The sequence below is a fragment of the Phyllobates terribilis genome, unplaced genomic scaffold (genome assembly GCF_046119375.1).
Source record: "Phyllobates terribilis strain yellow unplaced genomic scaffold, ASM4611937v1 Scaffold_3__8_contigs__length_932513732, whole genome shotgun sequence".
NCBI lineage: Eukaryota > Metazoa > Chordata > Amphibia > Anura > Dendrobatidae > Phyllobates > Phyllobates terribilis.
The window spans coordinates 13,377,833-13,401,504 of NW_027362763.1; the positions used below are offsets into that span (position 1 = coordinate 13,377,833).

Here is a 23,672-nt window from a genome sequence, read left to right on the forward strand (position 1 = left end):
GCATCTCAGACGGGGTTTCTCAGCAGCGGGGGCTCGCTGGGACCAGTGCTGGAGATACGAGCTTGGACAAACCTCCAGTCAAAAAGTATTGCAGAGCTGAGAGCCACTGCCCCACACCTAGAACCACAGCCCTATCAGATTCCTGATTGTGCCACCTATGCAATAAGGTGTGGTTGGGCAGCATTGAGTCTCAGCTCCCTCCAAAGATTCTCTATTCGGTTCAGGTCTGGAGACTGGCTAGGCCACTCCAGGACCTTGAAATGCTTCTTACGGAGCCGCTCCTTAGTTGCCTTGGCTGTGTGTTTCAGGTCATTGTCATGCTGGAAGACCCAGCCACGACCCATCTTCAATGCTCCTACTGAGGGAAGGGGGTTGTTGGCCATAATCTCGCGATACATGACCTCATCCATCCTCCCTTCAATACGGTGCAGTCGACCTGTCCCCTTTGCAGAAAAGCATCCCCAAAGTATGATGTTTCCCCCATCATGCTTCACAGTTGGGACTGTGTTCTTGGAGTTGTACTCATCCTTCTTCTTCCCCCAAACACAGCGAATGGAGTTGATACTAAAAAGTTCTATTTTGGTCTCATCTGACCACATGACCTTCCCCCATACCTCCTCTGGATCATACAGATGGTCATTGGTGAACTTCAAACGGGCCTGGACATGTGCTGGCATGAACAGGGGGACCTTGCGTGCCCTGCAGGATTTTAACCCAGGACGGCGTAGTGTGTTACTAACGGTAGTGTTTGAGACTGTGGTCCCAGCTCTCTTCAGGTCATTGACCAGGTCCTCCCGTGTAGTTCTGGGCTGATTCCTCACCTTTCTCAGAATCATCCTTACACCACGAGGCAAGATCTTGCATGGTGCCCCAGACCAAGGAAGATTGACAGTCATCTTGTGTTTCTTCCATTTTCTAATAATTGTGCCCACAGTTGTTGCCTTCTCACCAAGCTGCTTGCCTCTTGTCCTGTAGCTCATCCCAGCCTTGTGCAGGTCTACAATTTTGTCCCTGGTGACCTTAGACAGCTCTTTGGTCTTGGCCATGGTGGACAGGTTGGAGTGTGATTGATTGAGTGTGTGGACAGGTGTCTTTTATACAGGTAACGAGTTCAAACAAGTGCAATTAATACAGGTAATGAGTGCAGAGTAGGAGGACTTCTTAAAGAAAAACTAACAGGTCTGTGAGAGGCAGAATTCTTGCTGGTTGGTCAATGATCAAATACTTATTTCATGCAATAAAATGCTAATTAATTATGTAAAAATCATACAATGTGATTTTCTGGATTTATTTTTAGATTCTGTCTCTCACAGGTGAAGTGACCTACGATAAAAATTACCGACCTCTCCATTCTTTGTAGGTGGGAAAACTTGCAAAATCGGCAGTGAATCAAATACTTATTTTCCCCACTGTATATATATATATATATATATATATATATATATATATATATATATATTTATATATACAGTGCCTACAAGTAGTATTCAACCCCCTGCAGATTTAGCTGGTTTGATAAGATGCAAATAAGTTAGAGCCTTCAAACTGCAAACGAGAGTAGGATTTATGAACAGAAGCATAAATCTTACAAACCAAAAAGTTATGTTGCTCAGTTGAATTTTATTCAATTTTAAACATAAAAGTGTGGGTCAATTATTATACAACCCCTATGTTTAATATTTTGTGGAATAACCCTTGTTTGCAATTACAGCTAATAATCGTCTTTTATAAGACCTGATCAGGCCGGCACAGGTCTGTGGAGTTATCTTGGCCCACTCCTCCATGCAGATCTTCTCCAAGTTATCTAGGTTCTTTGGGTGTCTCATGTGGACTTTATTCTTGAGCTCCTTCCACAAGTTTTCAGTTGGGTTAAGGTCAGGAGACTGACTAAACCACTCCAACACCTTGACTTTTTCCCTCTTGAACCAGGCCTTGGTTTTCTTGACTGTGTGCTTTGGGTCGTTGTCTTGTTGGAAGATGAAATTACGACCCATCTTAAGATCCTTGATGGAGGAGCGGAGGTTCTTGGCCAAAATCTCCAGGTAGGCCGTGCTATCCATCTTCCCATGGATGCGGACCAGATGGCCAGGCCCCTTGGCAGAGAAACAGCCCCACAGCATGATGCTGCCACCACCATGCTTGACTGTAGGGATGGTATTCTTGGGGTCGTATGCAGTGCCATCCAGTCTCCAAACGTCACGTGTGTGGTTGGCACCAAAGATCTCGATCTTGGTCTCATCAGACCATAGAACCTTGAACCAGTCTGTCTCAGAGTCCTCCAAGTGATCATGAGCAAACTGTAGACGAGCCTTGACATGACGCTTTGAAAGTAAAGGTACCTTACGGGCTCGTCTGGAACGGAGACCATTGCGGTGGAGTACATTACTTATGGTATTGACTGAAACCAATGTCCCCACTGCCATGAGATCTTCCCGGAGCTCCTTCCTTGTTGTCCTTGGGTTAGCCTTGACTCTTCGGACAAGCCTGGCCTCGGCACGGGAGGACACTTTCAAAGGCTGTCCAGGCCGTGGAAGGCTAACAGTAGTTGCATAAGCCTTCCACTTACGGATGATGCTCCCAACAGTGGAGACAGGTAGGCCCAACTCCTTGGAAAGGGTTTTGTACCCCTTGCCAGCCTTGTGACCCTCCACGATCTTGTCTCTGATGGCCTTGGAATGCTCCTTTGTCTTTCCCATGTTGACCATGTCTGAGTGCTGTTCACAAGTTTGGGGAGGGTCTTAAATAGTTAGAAAAGGCTGGCAAAAGAGATCTTTAATCCACACATGTGAAGCTCATTATTCTTGGTGCCTGAAGTACTTCTTAATACTTTAGGGGGACCAAACAGAATTCTTGTGGTTTGAGGGGTTGAATAATAAATGACACTCTGAATTAACTTTTAACGTTTTAAAAAAAAAATAAAAAATTTGCTGCAAATTTGCTGCAGTGCATTTCCCACTTCCAGGCTGATCTACAGTACAAATGTCACAATGCCAAGTTAATTCCGCATGTGTCAACCAGCTAAATCTGCAGGGGGTTGAATACTACTTGTAGGCACTGTATATAAATATATATATATATATATATCTCCCCAATTCTGGTGTATATATCCCCAATTCTGGTATGTATGTCTCCCATCCTGGTATTTATATCCCACATCCTGGTATATATATCCTCAATCCTGGTATATATATATCCTCCATCTTGGTATATATACCCTCCATCATGGTATATATATATCCCACATCCTGGTATATGTCCCTTTTCCTGGGCTCCATCCTGGTATATATATCCTCCATCTTGGTATATATATCCCCCATCCTGGTATATATATCCCCCATACTGGTATATATATCCTCCATCCTGGTATATATATCCCACATCCTGGTATATGTCCCTTTTCCTGGGCTCCATCCTGGTATATATATCCTCCATCTTGGTATATATATCCCCCATCCTGGTATATATATCCCCCATACTGGTATATATATCCTCCATCCTGGTATATATATCCCACATCCTGGTATATGTCCCTTTTCCTGGGCTCCATCCTGGTATATATATCCTCCATCTTGGTATATATATCCCCCATCCTGGTATATATATCCCCCATACTGGTATATATATCCTCCATCCTGGTATATATATCCCACATCCTGGTATATGTCCCTTTTCCTGGGCTCCATCCTGGTATATATCCATGCCCCTGGAAGAAGCGAGGAGAAACGACGTCGAGATGGGGAGACACAGGATCCGTTATCCCCTCTGGTGGAATACAGATATAGGTAACATACCTTTTACTATTTTTTTTATTCATTTGGCTTCCAAGAGCTAATTATTTAGCGTGGAATCCAGCTTGGGATTATCTAATAGGTGGAAACACAGTTTAGTTATCACGACTGTATCGCACTAAGCACTTTGTGTAGGTTTTTCATTATCTCATACTCATATTGCAATAGTTTATGTACTTGGAAGTATTCTTGCCCCTGCATGCTATTGCATTTGCATTTTGCACCTTATTTCTTATGTCTATGATTATGTATATATACAATAGTCTATGAGCTTGGATGTATTTTTGCCTCTGTGTACTATTGTTTTTGCATTTTGCACTTTATGTACGTTGTCTGTGATTGTCTACATATACAGTTTTTAATCCCTGGGATCCCTGCATATGGCCTGAGATCTCCCTTTTTTGTGGAGGCCTATTGCCCTTTCTTTTTATATATTTTTTTTCTTTTGTTATGTTGAAATACAATAAAAATATATTCATTTTATTCTTTTTGCAGGAATCTCTTTTTATCTAGTAACATACCTATCTTTGTTATGGATTGTTGTTGATATACAGTGGTGTGAAAAAGTGATTGCCCCATAAACCTAATAACTTGTTGGGACACCCTTAGCAGCAACAACTGCAATCAAGCGTTTGGGATAACTGGTAATGAGTCTTTACAACGCTCTGAAGGAATTTTGGCCGCTCATCTTTGCAGAATTGTTGTAATTCAGCCACATTGGAGGGTTTCCGAACATGAACCGCCTTTTTAAGGTCCGGCCACAGCATCTCAATCGGATTAAGGTCAGGACTTTGACTAGGCTACTCCAAAGTCTTAATTTTGTTTTTCTTAAGCCATTCAGAGGTGGACTTGCTGGTGTGTTTTGGATCATTGTCCTGCTGCATAACCCAAGTGCGCTTCAGCTGGACGCCGGACATTCTCCTTCAGTATCTATTGGTAGACAGCAGAATTCATGGTTCCATTTACCACAGCAAGTCTTCCAGGTTCTGAAGCAGGAAAACAGCCCCAGACCATCACACTACCACCAGCATATTTTACTGTTGGTATGATGTTCCTTTTCTGAAATGCTGTGTTACTTCTAAGCCAGATGTAATGGGACATACACCTTCCAAAAAGTTCAACTTTTCTCTCATCAGTCCGCAGAGTATTCTCCCAAAAGTATTGGTGATCATCAAGATGTTTTCTGGCAAAACTGAGACGAACCTTTATGTTCTTTTTGTTCAGCAGTGGTTTTCATCTTGGAACTCTGTCATGCAGGCCATTTTTGCCCAGTCTCTTTCTTGTGCTGGAGTCATGAACGCTGACCTTAACTGAGGCAAGTGATGCCTGTAGTTCCTTGGATGATGTTGTGGGGTCTTTTGTGTGGTCTTTTGTGAACTCTTGGATGAGTTGTCACTGCGCTCTTGGCGTAATTTTGGTCTGCCAGCCACTCCTGGGAAGGTTCACCACTGTTCCATGTTTTCACCATTTGTGGATAAATGCTCTCACCATGGTTTTCTGGAGTCCCAAAGCTTTAGAAATGGATTTATAACCTTTTCCAGACTAATGGATCTCAATTACTTTGTTCCTAAATTTCTTTGGATCGCAGCATGATATCTAGCATTTGAGGATCTTTTGGACTACTTCACCTTGTCAGGCAGGTCCTATTTAAGTAATTTCTTGATTGAGAACAGATATGGCAGTAATCAGGCCTGTGGGCGGGTAGGGAAATTGAAATCAGATTCCCAAAGATGTGATAAACCACAGTTATTTTATGTTTTAAAGGGAGAGGCACTGTTTTCACACAGGGCCCTGTAGGTTTGGATTTCTTTTTCCCCTAATAATAAAGACCTTCATATAAAAACTGCATTTTGTGATTACTTGTGTTATCTCTGTCTAATATTTACATTTGTTTTGTGATCTGAAACATTTAAATGTTACTAACAAGCAAAAGAATAAGAAATCAGGAATGGGGCAAACACTTTTTCACACCACTGTATCTGATTCATACACTGTCTGTACTACATTGAATACTGACACATACATCTGTCTGCCAAAGGGCCAGTGTAACTCCATGATGGCTTCTCCAATGGTGTCCACCAGTGGTCTCTCCCTGTGGCCTTTGTAGGAAAATACTCCACTATGGTTGCACAGTACAGTGACGGTTTTGTATCTTCGGTTATCGAGTTATTTCCTTTTACAGAAAACAATCACAGACCAAAGAAGTTTAAACAGTTAAAAGTTCAATTTAAGAGTCTCCAAGTCTCCACTTGACCACACCAGAACAGGGACCACTCAAGCAAAAGGATCACACCGGCATATGGGCCACATGGGTACGGGGAGCACACCGGTACAGGGTCCACACAAACCTGGGGTCTACACAGGCACTGGGTACACACAGTTTTTGGGACCGCATGAGCACAGGAACCTCACTAGCACAGGGACTGCACCAGCACATGATCTAACCTAACGAGACTGCACTATGTGTCTTCTCCCACTGTCGTTTCCACCCAGTCCAGCATAATTCTGGACTGTAATACGAGATGGACCTACAGGGCATCCAGGCTTTACGTATGTACTATAGTCTCTCCCAGATTAAAGGAATTCCCCTAACTCTGCATGTCTTACTACAGCCACCCGGGGGTAGTCGCAGACCACCATAACCCATTACTGGTACCCTTATGGGTCTGATGGTTACCATAGTCTCAGCAGGCTCTCCAGAGCTAGCCACTTGCCCTGATGGTGCAGTCTTCCCACTCTGTCACTATCCACGCTGGCCGTCGTCCTTCTCAGTTCTACACAGGCCCCTGTTAGGACACCATCTGTACAGCTAGAGCCCTCAGTCTCCTTGTCGTCACTACAGAATGATAGCTTACTCCTTACAGGTGGTCCGAGCGAGATTTAATTACTGCAAAGACCTTCATCACCGCACACAATAAGTCCACCCTTTACCAGAATGGCAACAAACTTCTTCCTTACATGGGCTCTCCTCAGCTCCACCGAATAGTGGTGCAATGTATGTGCAGAAACATGCTCCATCCAGAGCCATCATTCAGCTCAGTTCTGTTACTTGAAGCTTGTGGGCAGGGCCGGCGTCAGCACCCGGCGCACCAGGGCAAGTGCCAGGGCCCTGAGCAGGCAGGGGGGCCCACTGGCGGTCGCGCACCCTGCTGGGGCCAGTATTCCGTATGGAGCCTTATATGGGGGCCAGTATTCCGTATGGAGCCTTATATGGGGGCCAGTATTCCGTATGGAGCCTTATATGGGGGCCAGTATTCCGTATGGGGCCTTATATAGGGGTCAGTATTCCGTATGGGGCCTTATATGGGGGCCAGTATTCCGTATGGGGGCCAGTATTCCGTATGGGGCCTTATATGGGGGCCAGTATTCCGTACGGAGCCTTATATGGGGGCCAGTATTCCGTATGGGGCCTTATATGGGGGCCAGTATTCCGTATGGAGCGTTATATGGGGGCCAGTATACTGTGTGGAGCGTTATATGGGGGCCAGTATTCTGTGTGGAGTGATTCACCGGTTTCTGAGCTATTGTGGAATTTACAATAGATATCACTCATGTAATGTAAGAAGGGAAATCTTTTTCATTGTACTATATATGCTGTATATTTCTCTGCGGTATCTGTGCATCATGAATCCTGGTATGTATTAAAGGGGCCCACTGAGACTCTTTCGCCCGGGGCCCAGAAAAACCCGGAGCCGGCCCTGCTTGTGGGTCCCAATGCAAAATGTCTAACAGGGCCTCAACCATCACAGTTCTTTAGTAGTATTGGTCTTCTACTATGTGTCAATTGGACCCTTTGGGTTTTCCTAGGCTCAAGGGCTGAAATTGCAACTGCATCCATAGTATCTACTTTAGTTACGTCCTTTACTAAACTCCCTCTATTTCCCAATCACAGAGCCACACTTACTCAGTCCAGCTGACCTGCAAAGAAAAACACAGACACAGTGCAACCTCATGCATGTAAATGGTACAACCAGTGACATCTGAGCAGCCCCTTTAAGAGAACAGACCACAGTAATGTGCAGTCCATAGGCTGCAACAACTAGGAATGGAGCATCGAACATGAGGCTAGGACTTCATTGTGGATCTCTTGAGATGGTGAATGGCCGCTTGGACATCTTTATTTCTTAGGCTATAGATAATTGGGTTCAGCATTGGAGTGACCGTTGTATAAAACACCGATAAAAGCTTATCCGATAAGTGCCCCGAATATTGGGGCTTCATGTACATGATAATGGCTGTACCATAGAAAAGGATGACTATGATCAAGTGGGAGATGCAAGTGGAGAAAGCCTTGTATCTGCTAGAGCGGATCTTCAGGACTGCCAGGATGATGTGACCGTATGAGTAAAGGATACATGAGAGAGGAACCAGGAGCAATATGGAGCTCCCAACCAACTTCAACACAACCAAATTAAAGTGGGCAAGGTCATTGCATGAGAGCTCCATCAATGACGGAGCTTCACAGAAGAAGTGGTCAATTGGGGTGAACTTACAATATGTGAGTTGACACAGGAGGTAAATGTCCACTGACGATATGACGCTTCCGGTCAACCATGAAGCACTTATCATTCCAACACAAGTCATTGTCCTCATGACCACATTGTAACGTAAGGGATTACTGATGGCGACGTATCGATCGTAAGCCATGAAAGCCAAGAGAACGCACTCAGTCTCACCAAGAAGAAGGAAGCCAAACACCTGAACCAAGCAACTGGCGTAGGAAATACTCTTCTTCTCCATTAAGAAATTGATGAGCATCTTGGGAACGATAATGGAGGTGAAGCAGATGTCCAGGAAGGACAGGTTGGCCAGAAAGATATACATAGAATTGTGCAGACGTTGGTCAAATGTTACCGCCACGATGAGCAGAAGATTCCCGGCCAAGGTGGCTGTATACAGGATCAAGAACAGGTGGAAGAGTAGAACTTGTACAGCGGGGTCAGGGGAAAATCCCAGAAGAATGAACTCTGTCACTTGGCTGTCATTTCCCTTTTCCATGATGAGAATTGTTTACATATATCGGACCATGGCGAACTGAAGAGAAATCTGCAAAAATAGAGTCAAAGAACCAGGTCATAGTCATTCAGGCACAAATCTAGAATGGGAAAAACTGTATATTTATATCTATGTTTTATTATGACAATTTTTGCATTGTTCCCCATATTGTTGCATGTGTTACTCATAGTGTTGAGCGAGTATGTTCTATTAATGCTTTCGCCGAGTATGCTCGGGCCGAGCTCCGAGTATTTATAGCTGCTCGGTGATAAATCGCTCCCGTGTGCATGATTTGCAACTGTTTTGACAGCTTTATTACATGGGAGGAATTTCTATTTCTTACACATTCCTCACATGTATTAAAGCTGTCAAACAGTCGCAAATCATGCACACTGGAGCGATTCAACCTTATCACCGAGCAGCTGTAAATACTCGGAGCTCGGCCCGAGCATACTCGGACATAACATACTCGCTAGTTACTAAGTAAAATGTAAATAATATTTGGGTACAAGCTATGACTCTTTTTTGGAAAGCAGGCGATGGAACAATCAAACAGAGGTTCCGTGTCACTCAGAGGACCCTTTATTGGTCTGATTTAAAAAGGGGCAGGTTTCCTACTATAATTTAATATCATAGGAAGAGTGCGGTGTGCAAAATATATTGGCTTGTGCCCGTCACAAAGAGCGCTACCACTGAACAACCTGGGAGATGCAAAGTAATGATTGCAGCGGGGATTGATACAAGGGAAGTCCAGTCTGGACAGCGAGGAACACACCAAAAATAGAGAGCTGCAAGGAAGGATCATGATGGTGCCAAACTGGACTGTCCCCCTCACCTATTGTGATACCAGAGGAACCACCATTGTCTCAAGAGAAAGCTGTTCTCCACTGGTACTATGGGTCTTGCACCTCCATGACTATGAAGCTAGTTTCACTATTACTAGGGAAAGAAAAGGTGTAATTTCTAACCCTACATTGAGTATTCTGGGTTTTCAGAGTCCTTGTGAGTATGAGATGGTAGAATATTTTCTTGGTTGCATCTTATGATCCAGTTTGTGTTATAATTGGTGAAATATAATAACGAGGGATATATTCCATAACAAACAATAGGGATACTGAATGACACCTACTTTTTATGCTATTGAGGATCTCGTAAAAAATCTGAATTAACCTTCCATCTGAGCATTTAATGAGGAGACAGAAAATAAATGTTATGCTGGACATAATATGATGAGAAGATGACGACACTGCGAGGAGATGTGAGAAGCAGACGGTCAATACTGGACAATCACTGGAACCAAGAGCCAGAAGAAGCCTGAAGACCCAAACACAAGACAGGACATTCTAGAGAAAACAATATTATATAATGGTATAAAATGTAGGATAATACAATGCTACCATCAGAAAATACTATATAATATACATCTCTAAATCCAAAAAAGTTGGGCCGCTATGTTTAAAATGTAAAGAAAACAAGAATGCGATGATGTGGAAATCTCTTATCTCCATATTTTATCACACAGAACATAGAACAGGTCAGAAGTTGAACGTTGGACATTTCTCCATTTCAGTTGAGAAAATTAACTCACTTCGTTTATGATGGTAGCGACACATGTCAAAAAAATTAGGAGAGGGTTAACAAAAACCTGGAAAAGTGAGTGATTCCAATGGAAAAAAAGAGGGTCAGTTTTCAACTAAGTCACATGACTGAATAAAAAGAGTGTGTGATAGAGGCAGAGTCTCTCAGGAGCAAAGATGGTCAGAGGTCACCAATCTGCGTCTAAACATTATGGAACAATTTCAGATAACTGGTCATCAAAGTAAAATTACTAACATGTTGAATATCCACTGTCTACAGCACATGATATCATCAAGAGATTCAGAGATTCTGGAGAAATTCATGTGCACAAGGAACAAGACCGATGGTCAGTATTGGACACTGGTGATCTGTGAGACCTCAGGCATCACTGCATTACATACAGGCATGATTCTGTCGTGTAAATCACTGCATGGGCTCAGGAATAATCCAGAAATCATTGTCTGTGAACACAGTTCTCCATGCAATTCACAAATGTAAGTAAAAGCTCCATCATTTAAAGATGAAGCCATATATCAACAGAGTCTGTAAACGCTGCCGTCTTCACTGGGTCAAAGCAATCAAGATATAGCAATCTGGAAAAGGTTATAAAGCCATTTCTAAAGCTTTGGGAATCCAGCCAACCACAGTGAGAGCCATTATCCACAAAGGACGAAAGCATGGAACAGTGGTGAACCTTCCCAGGAGTGGCTGCCTGACCAAAATTACCCCAAGAGCGCAGTGAGGACTCATCCAAGAGGTCACAAAAGACTTCACAACAACATCCAAAGAACTGCGGGCCTCACTTGCCTCAGTTAAGGTCAGTGTTCATGACTCCACCATAAGAAAAAGACTGTTCAAAAATGGCAGCATGGCAGATTTCCAAGACGAAAACCTCTGCTGAGCAAAAAGAACATAAAGGCTTGTCTCAGTTTTGCCAGAAAACATCTTGATGATTGCCAATACTTTTGGGAGAATACTCTGTGGACTTATGAGACAAAAGTTGAACTTTTTGGAAGGTGTACGTCCCATTACATCTGGTATAGAAGTAACACAGCATTTCAGAGAAGGAACATCATGCCAACAGTAAAATATGGTGGTGGTAGTATGTTGGTCTGGGGCTGTTTTGCTACTTCAGGATCTGGAAGACTTGCTGTGGTAAATGAAACCATAAATTCTGCTGTCTATCAAAAAATTCTGAAGGAGAATATCCAGTCATCTGCTCGTGACCTCAAGCTGAAGTGCACTTGGGTTATGCAGCAGGACAATGATCCAAAACACACCAGCAAGTCCACCTCTGAATGGCTTAAGAAAAACAAAATTAAGACTTTGGAGTGGCTTAGTCAAAGTCCTGACCTTAATCTGATTGAGATGCTGTGGCCGGACCTTAAATAGGTGGTTCATGCTCGGAAACCCTCCAATATGGCTGAATTACAACAATTCTGCAAAGATGAGCGGCCAAAATTCCTCCAGAGCGTTGTAAAAGACTCATTGCCAGATATCGCAAATGCTTGATTGCAGTTGTTGCTGCTAAGGGTGGCCCAACTAGTTATCAGGTTTAGGGGGCAATCACTTTCTCACACAGGACCCTGTAGGTTTGGATTTCTTTTTCCCTTAATAATAAAGACCTTCATTTAAAAACTGCATTTTGCGATTAATTCTGTTATCTTTGTCTAATATTTACATTTGTTTTGTGATCTGAAACCTTTAAGTGACAAACATGCAAAAGAATAAGAAATCAGGAAGGGGGCAAACACTTTTTCTCACCACTGTGATATATAATACGACAACTACAATGCTAGCTATAAAATATATAATAATGTTACAACAACCACAGTGCTACTGTCATTAGATACTACTATATATTAATACTATAGCTATAGCACTACTAATAACAGATACTATACACTATTTTAAACATCTCCTACTAATAATATATAATAATAATACAACTTTAGCAGTACCGGTAATAGAGAATACTATTCTACTACTAGCAGCACTACTTTGACTATTACAACTAATGTCACCACAGTTAGGACCAGACAATTGCAGCTACTACCATCAACAACCTGTTGTAGAGTTCAGCGCTCTGACCTTGTGGGTGAATGAACTGCTTTACTTGGGTCATAAAGGAAAGAACTAAAAGAAACACAAACTGAGAGGTCAGAGAGTGCAAACTATGCTCCATCTACTGTCCGCTTAGGGTTGTCCCTAGCATAAGCCTGCAGCTGCTGCATACTACAGCATAGTAACAATGATAGTATAATACTTTATGATATCACTCATACTACAACTGTAACTGCCACTACTTAGGCTACTACCTCAAGTTACAGAGAGGAGATTACCTCTATGACTGTCGCACACACAGAGAACTGTGCCCCCCCCCCCCATAAGGAGAGGAGGAAAAGACCACCCAGCAAGTGAGGGTGAGGAGCTCAGCTAGGATGGCACCTGAAATCCTAAGCAAAAGGCCACTGCGATGTATCCCGTGACTGTACTTATGTTGCTGCTGTAAAGTTTCAGCAAAGTTCCTCATCTGAGAAAAGTTCTTTGTCACCGCTGAGCTGTGTCCGTGATTTTCAGCTGTAGAATGAACACGATATATTTTATTAATGGGGGTCTCCCAGATGGAAGTGTAGGGTATTTTCACACAGAGCGTTTATTACATGGATTTTGGAGAGAAATCCAGGTGAAAACCCAAGTCTAATACACTTTGTGTAACCTCCCTATTGATTTCAATAAGGCCCATGATGCTCTTTCTCCCCATACAAAAAAAAAGCAACACCTCTTTTCTTGAATCGTTTATGTTTGAAAAACATTCCGGCTGTTTGACCACTGAATCAGCAGGAGCAAAAGAAACACCCGATACATTGCATCCAAAACTGCTTAAAAAAAACAACTCAGAGCACTTAAAACACTGTTTTTATGCCAGTTTTAAACATGGATTTTTCTTGTCGTATGAACATAACCTTCATAACCTCAGAATTAGACATTTCTTAAAATCATCATATAAAGTAATTGGTGTTGGCAAACTTCTCAGGTTGAGCCTGTGTGGCACCCCAAGGGTCCGGTTGCCACAGTGGCATTGCCTCCCTCACAAGGGGTGATGCCATGCCTGGAATCAAGGAGGGGTCCCCTAATCAGGTTTACCAGTATACAACACTTTACTGGCTCCAGACCAGCAAGGGGAGCTCCTCCTCTTCACACTGGAATCTGGAGGCGGGGTTAGTGAGAGTGAGTGAGTTGAGAGGAGTTGAAAACAGGACAGCGACGAGGAAGGACCTGGGGAAGGGAGCTGTGGACAAGCTTGCCCCAGAGGAGAGAAGCGCAAAGGAACCGGACACCGGAGTCCGTGGTTGTGGGGCATTGAAGGCCCAGCAGCAGAATGCGGAGGGCAGGAGACTGCAGGTCTCCTGGCCCCACCAGACGCCCGGCAGCTCAACAGCATCATAGGGCTCAGCACTGCCACGAGGGAGCGACACTTGAGGAAGGCCCGAGCTGCCTGCCATAGTGATGAGGAAAAAGACGTTTTACTCAGGGACGAGGGCCTCAGCATAGCTACAAGCAGCAGGGCCAAAGAGATTAGCGCAGAGGGAAGGCCTACAACTTCACCTGGCGAGGTAGATCCCAAACTTGCTCCCAGGCCGCCCAGACCTCTACTACCAGCTAGTACCCGTGCCCCGGTCTGCTCTGACAAACCGCAAGTAAAGATAAGAGGAAACCGCCATTAAGTTGTGGACTGGTCATTATCTGCGAAATCACCTGCATTACACCACACCAACAACATCCACCTCCACAAATCTACATATACTGCCCTGGAGCTTAGGTCTGCCTGTGGAGAGCTCAACCAACTCTGCTGCGTCACCATCAGCTCCAGAGGATCTGCACCGCAGCGGCGGCCCCATATAGCCGCATACCACAGGTGGCGTCACGAACATTATCTCTAAAAACTTCATTCCCTTTTTACTTTCCCTTTAATTGACCGCCCTGTGTCACGGACCGGGTCACTGCCCTCTTGACATCCCCAGCACCGACCGGCCCGGCTACCGAGTACTCCACGGCCCAGGGGGCGCGTCACCTGCCTTTAGCCAGATGGTTTCTTTAGGCTATCTAATACACAGCCGACCTCTCCATTAGACTACTCACACTGCTCAGTAGAAGAGGTGTTGTCTCTTCACCACAAGAGGCTCCTTCTCCTTGGGACAACATGGGCGAGTCCCTCAATTGGTATTCTAGGGACTTTCACTCCATCCTCAGAGGTCTTCTTCTACCATCTCACTGACACAACACCCTGCCACCTCAGCCTCTGTGTCACACAAGCGGACACACTCCCTTCTACTCCATTTCGCCATACATCCCTATTTCACAGCTTTGGATGCTCCTCACAGGTATCTGCTATTCCTCGTTCAGTACATTCATGGAGAGCCTCACTCCTCCACCTACTTAGCCAAGGTGGCAACTCATACCTACAAGTGTGCCCATCTCTAGGCTAACCATTACAGGCTATATCCGACAGCTTAGTTGCCATCCGGATAAAATCTACTCTGTAACGGACCCTAAATAGCCGGGAAAACCTGTCTTAAATCCACCCTAGCATACACAATAAAGTGCAATATACTCCTTATGTGCACAGGAACAGTACATGACCTGTACAAGTCTACCCTATGTGGTCTAGGACCATCCACTTGCTACACAGGAATAGTATTTGTGGCCACACGATGGGCAACATCCCTGCACTTCACATCCATATGCATATTTCCCTAACACACTCATACACGTAATGTATGGGACAATTAGAATTGTAGGTGGATACTTTGGTTCAACAATGTACCATGAAAGCCAGGGCCAAAATAAACAATATTAGTTGGGTGATGTGGCCAAATTTAAGATCCATGAAGATGTTGCCTTTGGATTGATTCAAACCTGGGATCCCAATGTCCTGTCCTTTAAGATAAAAATAATAAGAGTACACACTAAGCTCCTTCTAATAGACAAAAAAAAAATAAAAAAGAATCTTCCACCTGTCTGATTCTTCCGTGAATTGCGGTAATTACAAGTCTGTGGAGCCTTCGCTTCTCTAAATGAGGAGACATCGGCAAATCGTTATGTATTCATTGTATGCTTAGTACAATAATGAATTATGGTTCAGATTCTTCTTATTAATCCGAAATAAATCCCAGGATACTGTTGTTTGGCGGCAACTAAAGTAATATCCACTAATTATCCATCAGGGAGTACAGGCGCGGGGGGCCGGAAGATACTCCCACCTATTCATTAACTGCCTGTATTCAACTTCTTACTTCTATTGTATTCTTTCCATTCTTTACAATTAGAAATGTGTTACAAAGTTTACATTATATTCTTATATTTTGATTTATACTTTTAGAATATATTTATCGTTTTTTTAATATTTTTAGGCTAACTGTACTTATCTGTTTTACAATGTACAGTGGGGAAAATAAGTATTTGATACGCTGCGGATTTTGCAAGATTTCCCACCTACAAACAATGGCGAGATCTGTAATATTTATTACACTTCAACTGTGAGAGGCAGAATCTTAAATATAAAATCCATAAAATACCATTGTAGAATTTTTACATAATTAATTAACATTTTATTGTACGAAATAAGTATTTGATACAATAGAAAAACAGAACTTAATATTTGGTCCAGAAACCTTTGTTTGCAGTTACAGAGGTCAGACGTTTCCTGTAGTTCTTGACCAGGTTTGCACACACTGCAGCAGGGATTTTGGCCCCCTCCTCCATACAGATCATCTCCAGATCTTTCAGGTTTCGGAGCTGTCGCTGGACAATATTGAGTCTCAGCTCCCTCCAAAGATTTTCTATTGGGTACAGGTCTGGAGACTGGTTAGGCCACTCCAGGACCTTGAAATGCTTCTTACGGAGCCGCTCCTTAGTTGCCTTGGCTGTGTGTTTCGGGTCATTGTCATGCTGGAACACCCAGCCACGACCCATTTCAATGCTCTTACTGAGGCAAGGTGGTTGTTTGCCAGAATCTTGCTATATATGACCCCATCCATGCTCCCTTCAATACGGCGCAATCGTCCTGTCCCATTTTCAGAAAAGCACCCCCACCATGCTTCACGGTTGAGACTGTGTTCTTGAGTTTGTACTCATCCTTCTTCTTCCCCTAAACATGGCGAATGGAGTTGATACCAAAAAGTTTTATTTTGGCCTTATCTAGTGATGAGCGAGAATGCTAGCCACTGCTCGATATTCACCCGAGCATCTCACTGCTCGAGATGCTCGGCTCTCTGCGAGTATTTCTGGGTTGCTCGGCGGGAGCTCGGGTCTCCTCCCTGCATGTTTGGCGATCTTTAGAGAGCCAATGAACATGCAGGGATTGTCTGCCACACACTGTAATGCCGTAGCCATGTTGGTTGTGGCATTACAGTGATTGGCTGGCCGCACAGCGTCATCAGGTGTATATCAGACCTGGCGCCGCCATGCTCGTCACAGTCACTCCGGAATCAAGCAGTGTAGGGAGAGCTGCTGCTGAGCTAGGGAGAGATTTGGTGGGCTGGATCTATTCAGTGGTGACAGCAGGAGTTAGGCAGGCAGTGTATGTGATAGACTGCAGTGCATATAACAAGAGAGTCCATTGAATGTCCTGTTAATCTAGGTATTCCACAACACATATATATATATATATATATATATATATATATATATATATATATATATAGTGCAGACCAAAAGTTTGGACACACCTTCTCATTTAAAGATTTTTCTGTATTTTCATGACTATGAAAATTGTACATTCACACTGAAGGCATCAAAACTATGAATTAACACATGTGGAATTATACACTTAACAAAAAAGTGTGAAACAACTGAAAATATGTCTTATATTCTAGGTTCTTCAAAGTAGCCACCTTTTGCTTTGATGACTGCTTTGCACACTCTTGGCATTCTCTTGATGAGCTTCAAGAGGTAGTCACTGGAAATGGTCTTCCAACAATCTTGAAGGAGTTCCCAGAGATGCTTAGCACTTGTTGGCCCTTTTGCCTTCACTCTGCGGTCCAGCTCACCCCAAACCATCTCGATTGGGTTCAGGTCTGGTGACTGTGGAGGCCAGGTCATCTGGCATAGCACCCCATCACTCTACCTCTTGGTCAAATAGCCCTTACACAGCCTGGAGGTGTGTTTGGGGTCATTCTCCTGTTGAAAAATAAATGATGGTCCAACTAAACGCAAACTGGATGGAATAGCATACCGCTGCAAGATGCTGTGGTAGCCATGCTGGTTCAGTATGCCTTCAATTTTGAATAAATCCCCAACAGTGTCACCAGCAAAGCACCCCCACACCATCACACCTCCTCCTCCATGCTTCACGGTGGGAACCAGGCATGTAGAGTCCATCCATTCACCTTTTCTGCGTCGCACAAAGACACGGTGGTTGGAACCAAAGATCTCAAATTTGGACTCATCAGACCAAAGCACAGATTTCCACTGGTCTAATGTCCATTCCTTGTGTTCTTTAGCCCAAACAAGTCTCTTCTGCTTGTTGCCTGTCCTTAGCAGTGGTTTCCTAGCAGCTATTTTACCATGAAGGCCTGCTGCACAAAGTCTCCTCTTAACAGTTGTTGTAGAGATGTGTCTGCTGCTAGAACTCTGTGTGGCATTGACCTGGTCTCTAATCTGAGCTGCTGTTAACCTGAGGCTGGGGACTCGGATAAACTTATCCTCAGAAGCAGAGGTGACTCTTGGTCTTCCTTTCCTGGGGCAGTCCTCATGTGAGCCAGTTTCTTTGTAGCGCTTGATGGTTTTTGCAACTGCACTTGGGGACACTTTCAAAGTTTGCCCAATTTTTCGGACTGACTGACCTTCATTTCGTAAAGTAATGATGGCCACTCGTTTTTCTTTACTTAGCTGCTTTTTTTCTTGCCATAATACAAATTCTAGCAGTCTATTCAGTAGGACTATCAGCTGTGTATCTACCTGACTTCTGCACAACACAACTGATGGTCCCAACCCCATTTATAAGGCAAGAAATCCCACTTATTAAACCTGACAGGGCACACCTGTGAAGTGAAAACCATTTCCGGTGACTACCTCTTGAAGCTCATCAAGAGAATGCCAAGAGTGTGCAAAGGAGTCATCAAAGCAAAAGGTGGCTACTGTGAAGACCCTAGAATATAAGACATATTTTCAGTTGTTTCACACTTTTTTGTTAAGTATATAATTCCACATGTGTTAATTCATAGTTTTGATGCCTTCAGTGTGAATGTACAATTTCCATAGTCATGAAAATACAGAAAAATCTTTAAATGAGAAGGTGTGTCCAAACTTTTGGTCTGTACTGTATATATATTTATCTATATATATAGATATATATATATATCTCAGAGCTAGGCAGGCAGGCAGTGTATGTAGCAGACTGCAGTGCATATAGCACAAGAGGCTCCATTCCAGTTCTGCCTTCTGCTGCTGTTAGATATTTCTAGACATAGGCCCAGGTCTCAGGGGCCAGGAATAGTTTTCTTTGGATCTTAATCCTCATTATTTGCTTAAAAAGCAATCCAGAGAACACCGTTGTTCTGCGCCATTTGCTTGTTGCCACAGCAGAATACAGACAGGTCCTTTCCATATTACAGCGATAAAAAATAGTAGTGAACGTGGAAAATATTGGCCTCCATTTCAATTTTGTTGCAGTGTGTCAGTGAAGTTATTGACATGAGGTTGCTGTGAAAAATAGTAACCTACAAGCCCGCTATTTAAAACTGTGGTTTTCCGTCACACGTATCACATATCACTGCGGTTCAAATCCAGTCATCTGTGTTGTGTCACAACAAAAACCCACATCTTGTCTCCCGACCTTCCTGTCCCAATAAATAGGGGACCGCAGAACACCACTATTGAACACAGAGCAGTGTGTAAAGTGTAAAGGTTGTTGGTTGGATAGCAGATAATGCTTCCAGTCACTTAGCCACCACCACCACCACCACTCTGTCTTCCACATGGTCAAGTCTCAGTAGCCGTGAGTCTGGACTGCATATTCCTCACCCTGATCCTCCTTCCTCCCACCATGCCCAGTGCCCAGAGACAACTGATCCCACAGTTGGACACTCCGAGGAGCTGTTCAATTTTCCATTTATAGATTCGGGCCTCTCGGCTGGTCCACTTAAAGCGGGGCAAGAGAAGATCGCATGTAGCGATGCCCAAATATTTGAGCAAGACTAATGTCACTTTGAAAAATGAAGTTTTTTTGCGCATAATTTGGCCAATTTATGTGTTCCCATCAACCACGACAAGGTCACCTTCGTATGATGGGAAACTACGCTACGCTACCACTGGATATGCCACTCTTGGGCTGTAAGCCTGTATGAACAATATGTCTCTGCTTGGGCTTTTAACCTACAATGTATGGGCTGGTAGCAGGGTCGGCTTCAGCACCCGGCGTACCAGGGCAAGTGCTGGGGCCCTGGAAAATCAGAGGGGCCCACCGCCCACTCACTGTCGGGGCCCACCGCCCACTCACTGTCGGGGCCCACCGCCCACTCACTGTCGGGGCCCACCGCCCACTCACTGTCAGGGCCCTGGCCGCTTCCTCGGCACCTGTTCAGTGACGCAGGTGCTGCTTGATTCCCAGCACTTCAGACATGGCCGCGCACAGTGTGCTATGTCTGCTAGTAATGACACGGCAGGATTGATGGCACTGCACCTTTAATTGTGCTCGTGTGTCGCCTCTGCCGTGTCATTACTAGCAGACACAGCCGCACAGCGCGCGGCCATGTCTGGGGGAGTGCCGGCAATCAAACACCGTCAGAGGTCCTGCACAGATGGGGGGGAGCGGCCCGGACCCAACCGCAAGTGGGCCCCTCTGATGTTCCAGGGCCATGAAGTCTGTGACACGCCGGGGGCCCTGCACTGCCCCATACCCGAGGAGCTGCTGGACAGGACACTGGACCGGGGACAGGTGAGTGAGGCTTCCCCAATCCCCATTTTAAAAATATTTGTAATGGGTCTGTGTGAGTGCATGTATGTGAATGTCAGTGTGTATGACTGTGTATATATATTTGTCTGTTTTATATATGTTTTTAAGAATTTGTGTAAAAATGTGTGTATGTCTGTATGTGTACGTGTCTGTGTACCATGTGTGCGTGCGTGTGTCTGCGTACCGCGTGTGCGTGCGCATGTCTGCGTACCATGTCTGTGTACCGTGTGTGCGTGCATGTGTGTGTACCGTGTGTGCGTGCATGTGTCTGCGTACCGTGTGTGCGTGCGCATGTCTGCGTACCGTGTGTGCGTGCGCGTGTCTGCGTACCGTGTGTGCGTGCATGTGTCTGCGTACCGTGTGTGCGTGCATGTGTCTGCGTACCGTGTGTGCGTGCATGTGTCTGCGTACCGTGTGTGCGTGCATGTGTCTGCGTACCGTGTGTGCATGCGCGTGTCTGTGTACCATGTGTGCATGCATGTGTCTGTGTACCATGTGTGCGTGCATGTGTCTGCGTACCGTGTGTGTGTGCATGTGTCTGCGTACCGTGTGTGTGTGCGCGTGTCTGCGTACCGTGTGTGCGCGTGTCTGCGTACCGTGTGTGCGTGCATGTGTCTGCGTACCGTGTGTGCGTGCATGTGTCTGCGTACCGTGTGTGCGTGCGCGTGTCTGTGTACCATGTGTGCATGCATGTGTCTGTGTACCGTGTGTGCGTGCATGTGTCTGCGTACCGTGTGTGCGTGCATGTGTCTGCGTACCGTGTGTGCGTGCGCGTGTCTGCGTACCGTGTGTGCGTGCGCGTGTCTGCGTACCGTGTGTGCATGCACGTGTCTGCGTACCGTGTGTGCGTGCGCGTGTCTGCGTACCGTGTGTGCGTGCGCGTGTCTGCGTACCGTGTGTGCGTGCGCGTGTCTGCGTACCGTGCGTGCGTGCGCGTGTCTGCGTACCGTGTGTGCGTGCATGTGTCTGCGTACCGTGTGTGCGTGCGCATGTCTGCGTACTGTGCGTGCGTGCATGTGTCTGCGTACCGTGTGTGCGTGCATGTGTCTGCGTACCGTGTGTGCATGCGCGTGTCTGCGTACCGTGTGTGCATGTCTGCGTACCATGTGTGTGCACATGTCTGCATATGTGAAGGATGAGGTGGCAGGCTGGGCCCTGTGTACTATATATATATTTCTCCGCCGTATCTCTGCATCATGAATCGTGGTATGTGTTAAAGGGGCCACTGAGACTCTTTCGCCCGGGGCCCAGAAAAACCTGGAGCCGGCCCTGGCTGGTAGAGCTAGTTAAAACCACCTGTGACTGAATGGGAGGGACACATGGTCAGAAAAAAAGCTGTCAAACTTCTAATTAGTGTTGAGCCACCCCCGTAGTGTTCGAGTTCGGTTCGGTTCGTCGAACACCTTCGAACACCGTTAAAACCAATGGCAGGCAAACAAAAACACATAGAAACACATAGAAACCACCTTCAAAGGTGTCCAAAAGCTGACAAACTGCTCAGAAGACACAACTAACACATGGAAAAGTGACAAGTACATATAGTCATGCGAAAAGAAAAGAGGTGGAGGAGTAAAAGGAGGGGGAGACACAGATATAGGCATGTCATGCCCTTCTAAAATCCAAAAAGTGAGAAGCCGACACGGCCAGTCCGCTCCTGCCCGTGCCACCTCCGTGTCGCCGGGTTTGTGCCAGAGCCGCGGTGAACCCTGACGGCCAGCCCCCCCTCTCCCAATACTGGTGCCTGTCCGCTGGTGGGTCGAGCGAGCCCCCCTGTGGTGGAGGCAGCTCTAAGCTTTTTAATTTAAATTGTTTCTCTAATTTGAATGAATACACTTTAAATCCATTTACAAGGATCTATTGGAGGGCAAGTCTCATGCCAGCAGCCGCGTAATTCCAGCTCCAGTAGCGTCCACTAAAGCTGCTGCAGTTAAAAAGCTTTTATAAGGATCGAGCTCGGCTGTCCACCGCAAGGCATCCTACTGCCAGTCCCAGCCCCTATGCCTTGGGGTGCCTCCTGATGCTCTTCACTGAGTATCCCGTGGTCCCGAAGCATTTCCTTTGAAAAAATTAAGTGTCTAAACTACAGGTGGTGCAGCTTGCTTAACAGCCGGGATAATCCGCTTACTAGCAGACACTGCTACTAGGCACAAAGTATTTCCTGGGCTAGATGCAGTTAAAAATTTGTAATTAGATACTCTCGTTGGATGCTGAGAAAGCATTCCATAGAGTCTCCTGGCACGCCATATATGATTCTCTTAAAAAGCTTGGGGTAGGGGTCTAGGGGACCCTTTTATAGCCAAAATCACGGCCCTGTATCGCAATACGTCACCTAGGCTGAAGATAAATGGAACTGTAGCACCCTGAGGGCTCGGTTGCTAAAGACGTAATGCACCTCACCCAGAGGTGTGATATCTCACTCTCAGGTAAGGATGGAGTGTGGATCAGGACCCGACACCTGCATGCATTACACCACATTGCCGTGGGGCAGGGCGACCAATATGCCCCTGAGATGGGCACGACAGTCCCTGTCCCTGGCTGGAGTGGGGGGAGGGAACACTGAGGAAGGGGAACCCTGTAGTGCAGGAGCAGGGAGGAAGCAGTTCCTGGGTGCATTGAGAAGGGAGTATAAAAGGTGGGCACCATCTTAGTTCAGTGCAGAGAAGTCTGAGCAGAAGTGGCAGGGAGCAGGGGCTCTGCATGAGCTCTGCTCCGGAGGCGGGCCTAGTAACAGAGGCCCAGGCCTGGAAGAGGGAGAAGGAAGGAAGAGGAGCGGAGAAGGCTCCAGGAACGAGGAATGAAGGGATCCCAGGGGTGCGGACGGGCGAGTCGCCACCGCACGCCCGAATCCACCTGCGTGGAGGGGTCAGGCCAAAGGGGGAGACCGGTCCCCGAACTAGTGGAGGCAGGAAACGACCCTCAGCTAGAAACCGGAGGCTCTGACATTTTATGTGGCGCAGCCCCTCGCTACACCCGCTAGGAAGGCACCACATAGGGTCAGGGAAACTGGCGCCAAGTTTACCAAGAGGAGGCCCGAGGCAGCCGGACAGAAGTGTTGGTAAGAAAGGCCAGACAAAGGACACACAAAGGGGGTCCTGTGAAGTGCTCCAAAGTTATCTGGGAGTTGTCTGAGCCCCTCACCTGGTGAGCACAGTACGACGTGGGCAGCCGTTACCTGCAGACGTAGTCTGGATAATAAGAACTGTGAGTAAAGGCCCTGAACTGCATCACTGACTCCGTGTCGTTACTGCTGCTGCCCTGCACCATCACCCCCATCCTCCGCATACACTGCCCTGAGGCTATACTCCTCCCGTGGGGAGTTATGCTACGCTCTGCTGCACCCACAACACCAGCCT

The 23,672-nt window shown here is 45.7% G+C and overlaps 1 protein-coding gene across 1 annotated transcript; it reads right to left on the bottom strand.

Moving 5' to 3' along the window:
- Positions 1-7,853: 7,853 nt before the first annotated feature.
- On the bottom strand, positions 7,854-8,786 carry LOC141257874 (olfactory receptor 2D2-like). The gene has a single exon (XM_073672882.1). It carries the CDS (start codon positions 8,784-8,786, stop codon positions 7,854-7,856), a length of 933 nt encoding a protein of 310 aa, XP_073528983.1.
- Between the last annotated feature and the right edge of the window lie 14,886 nt (positions 8,787-23,672).

Bases quoted from the DNA above. Each gene is read 5' to 3' on its own strand.
- LOC141257874 (XM_073672882.1), bottom strand. From the start codon at position 8,786: ATGGAAAAGGGAAATGACAGCCAAGTGACAGAGTTCATTCTTCTGGGA.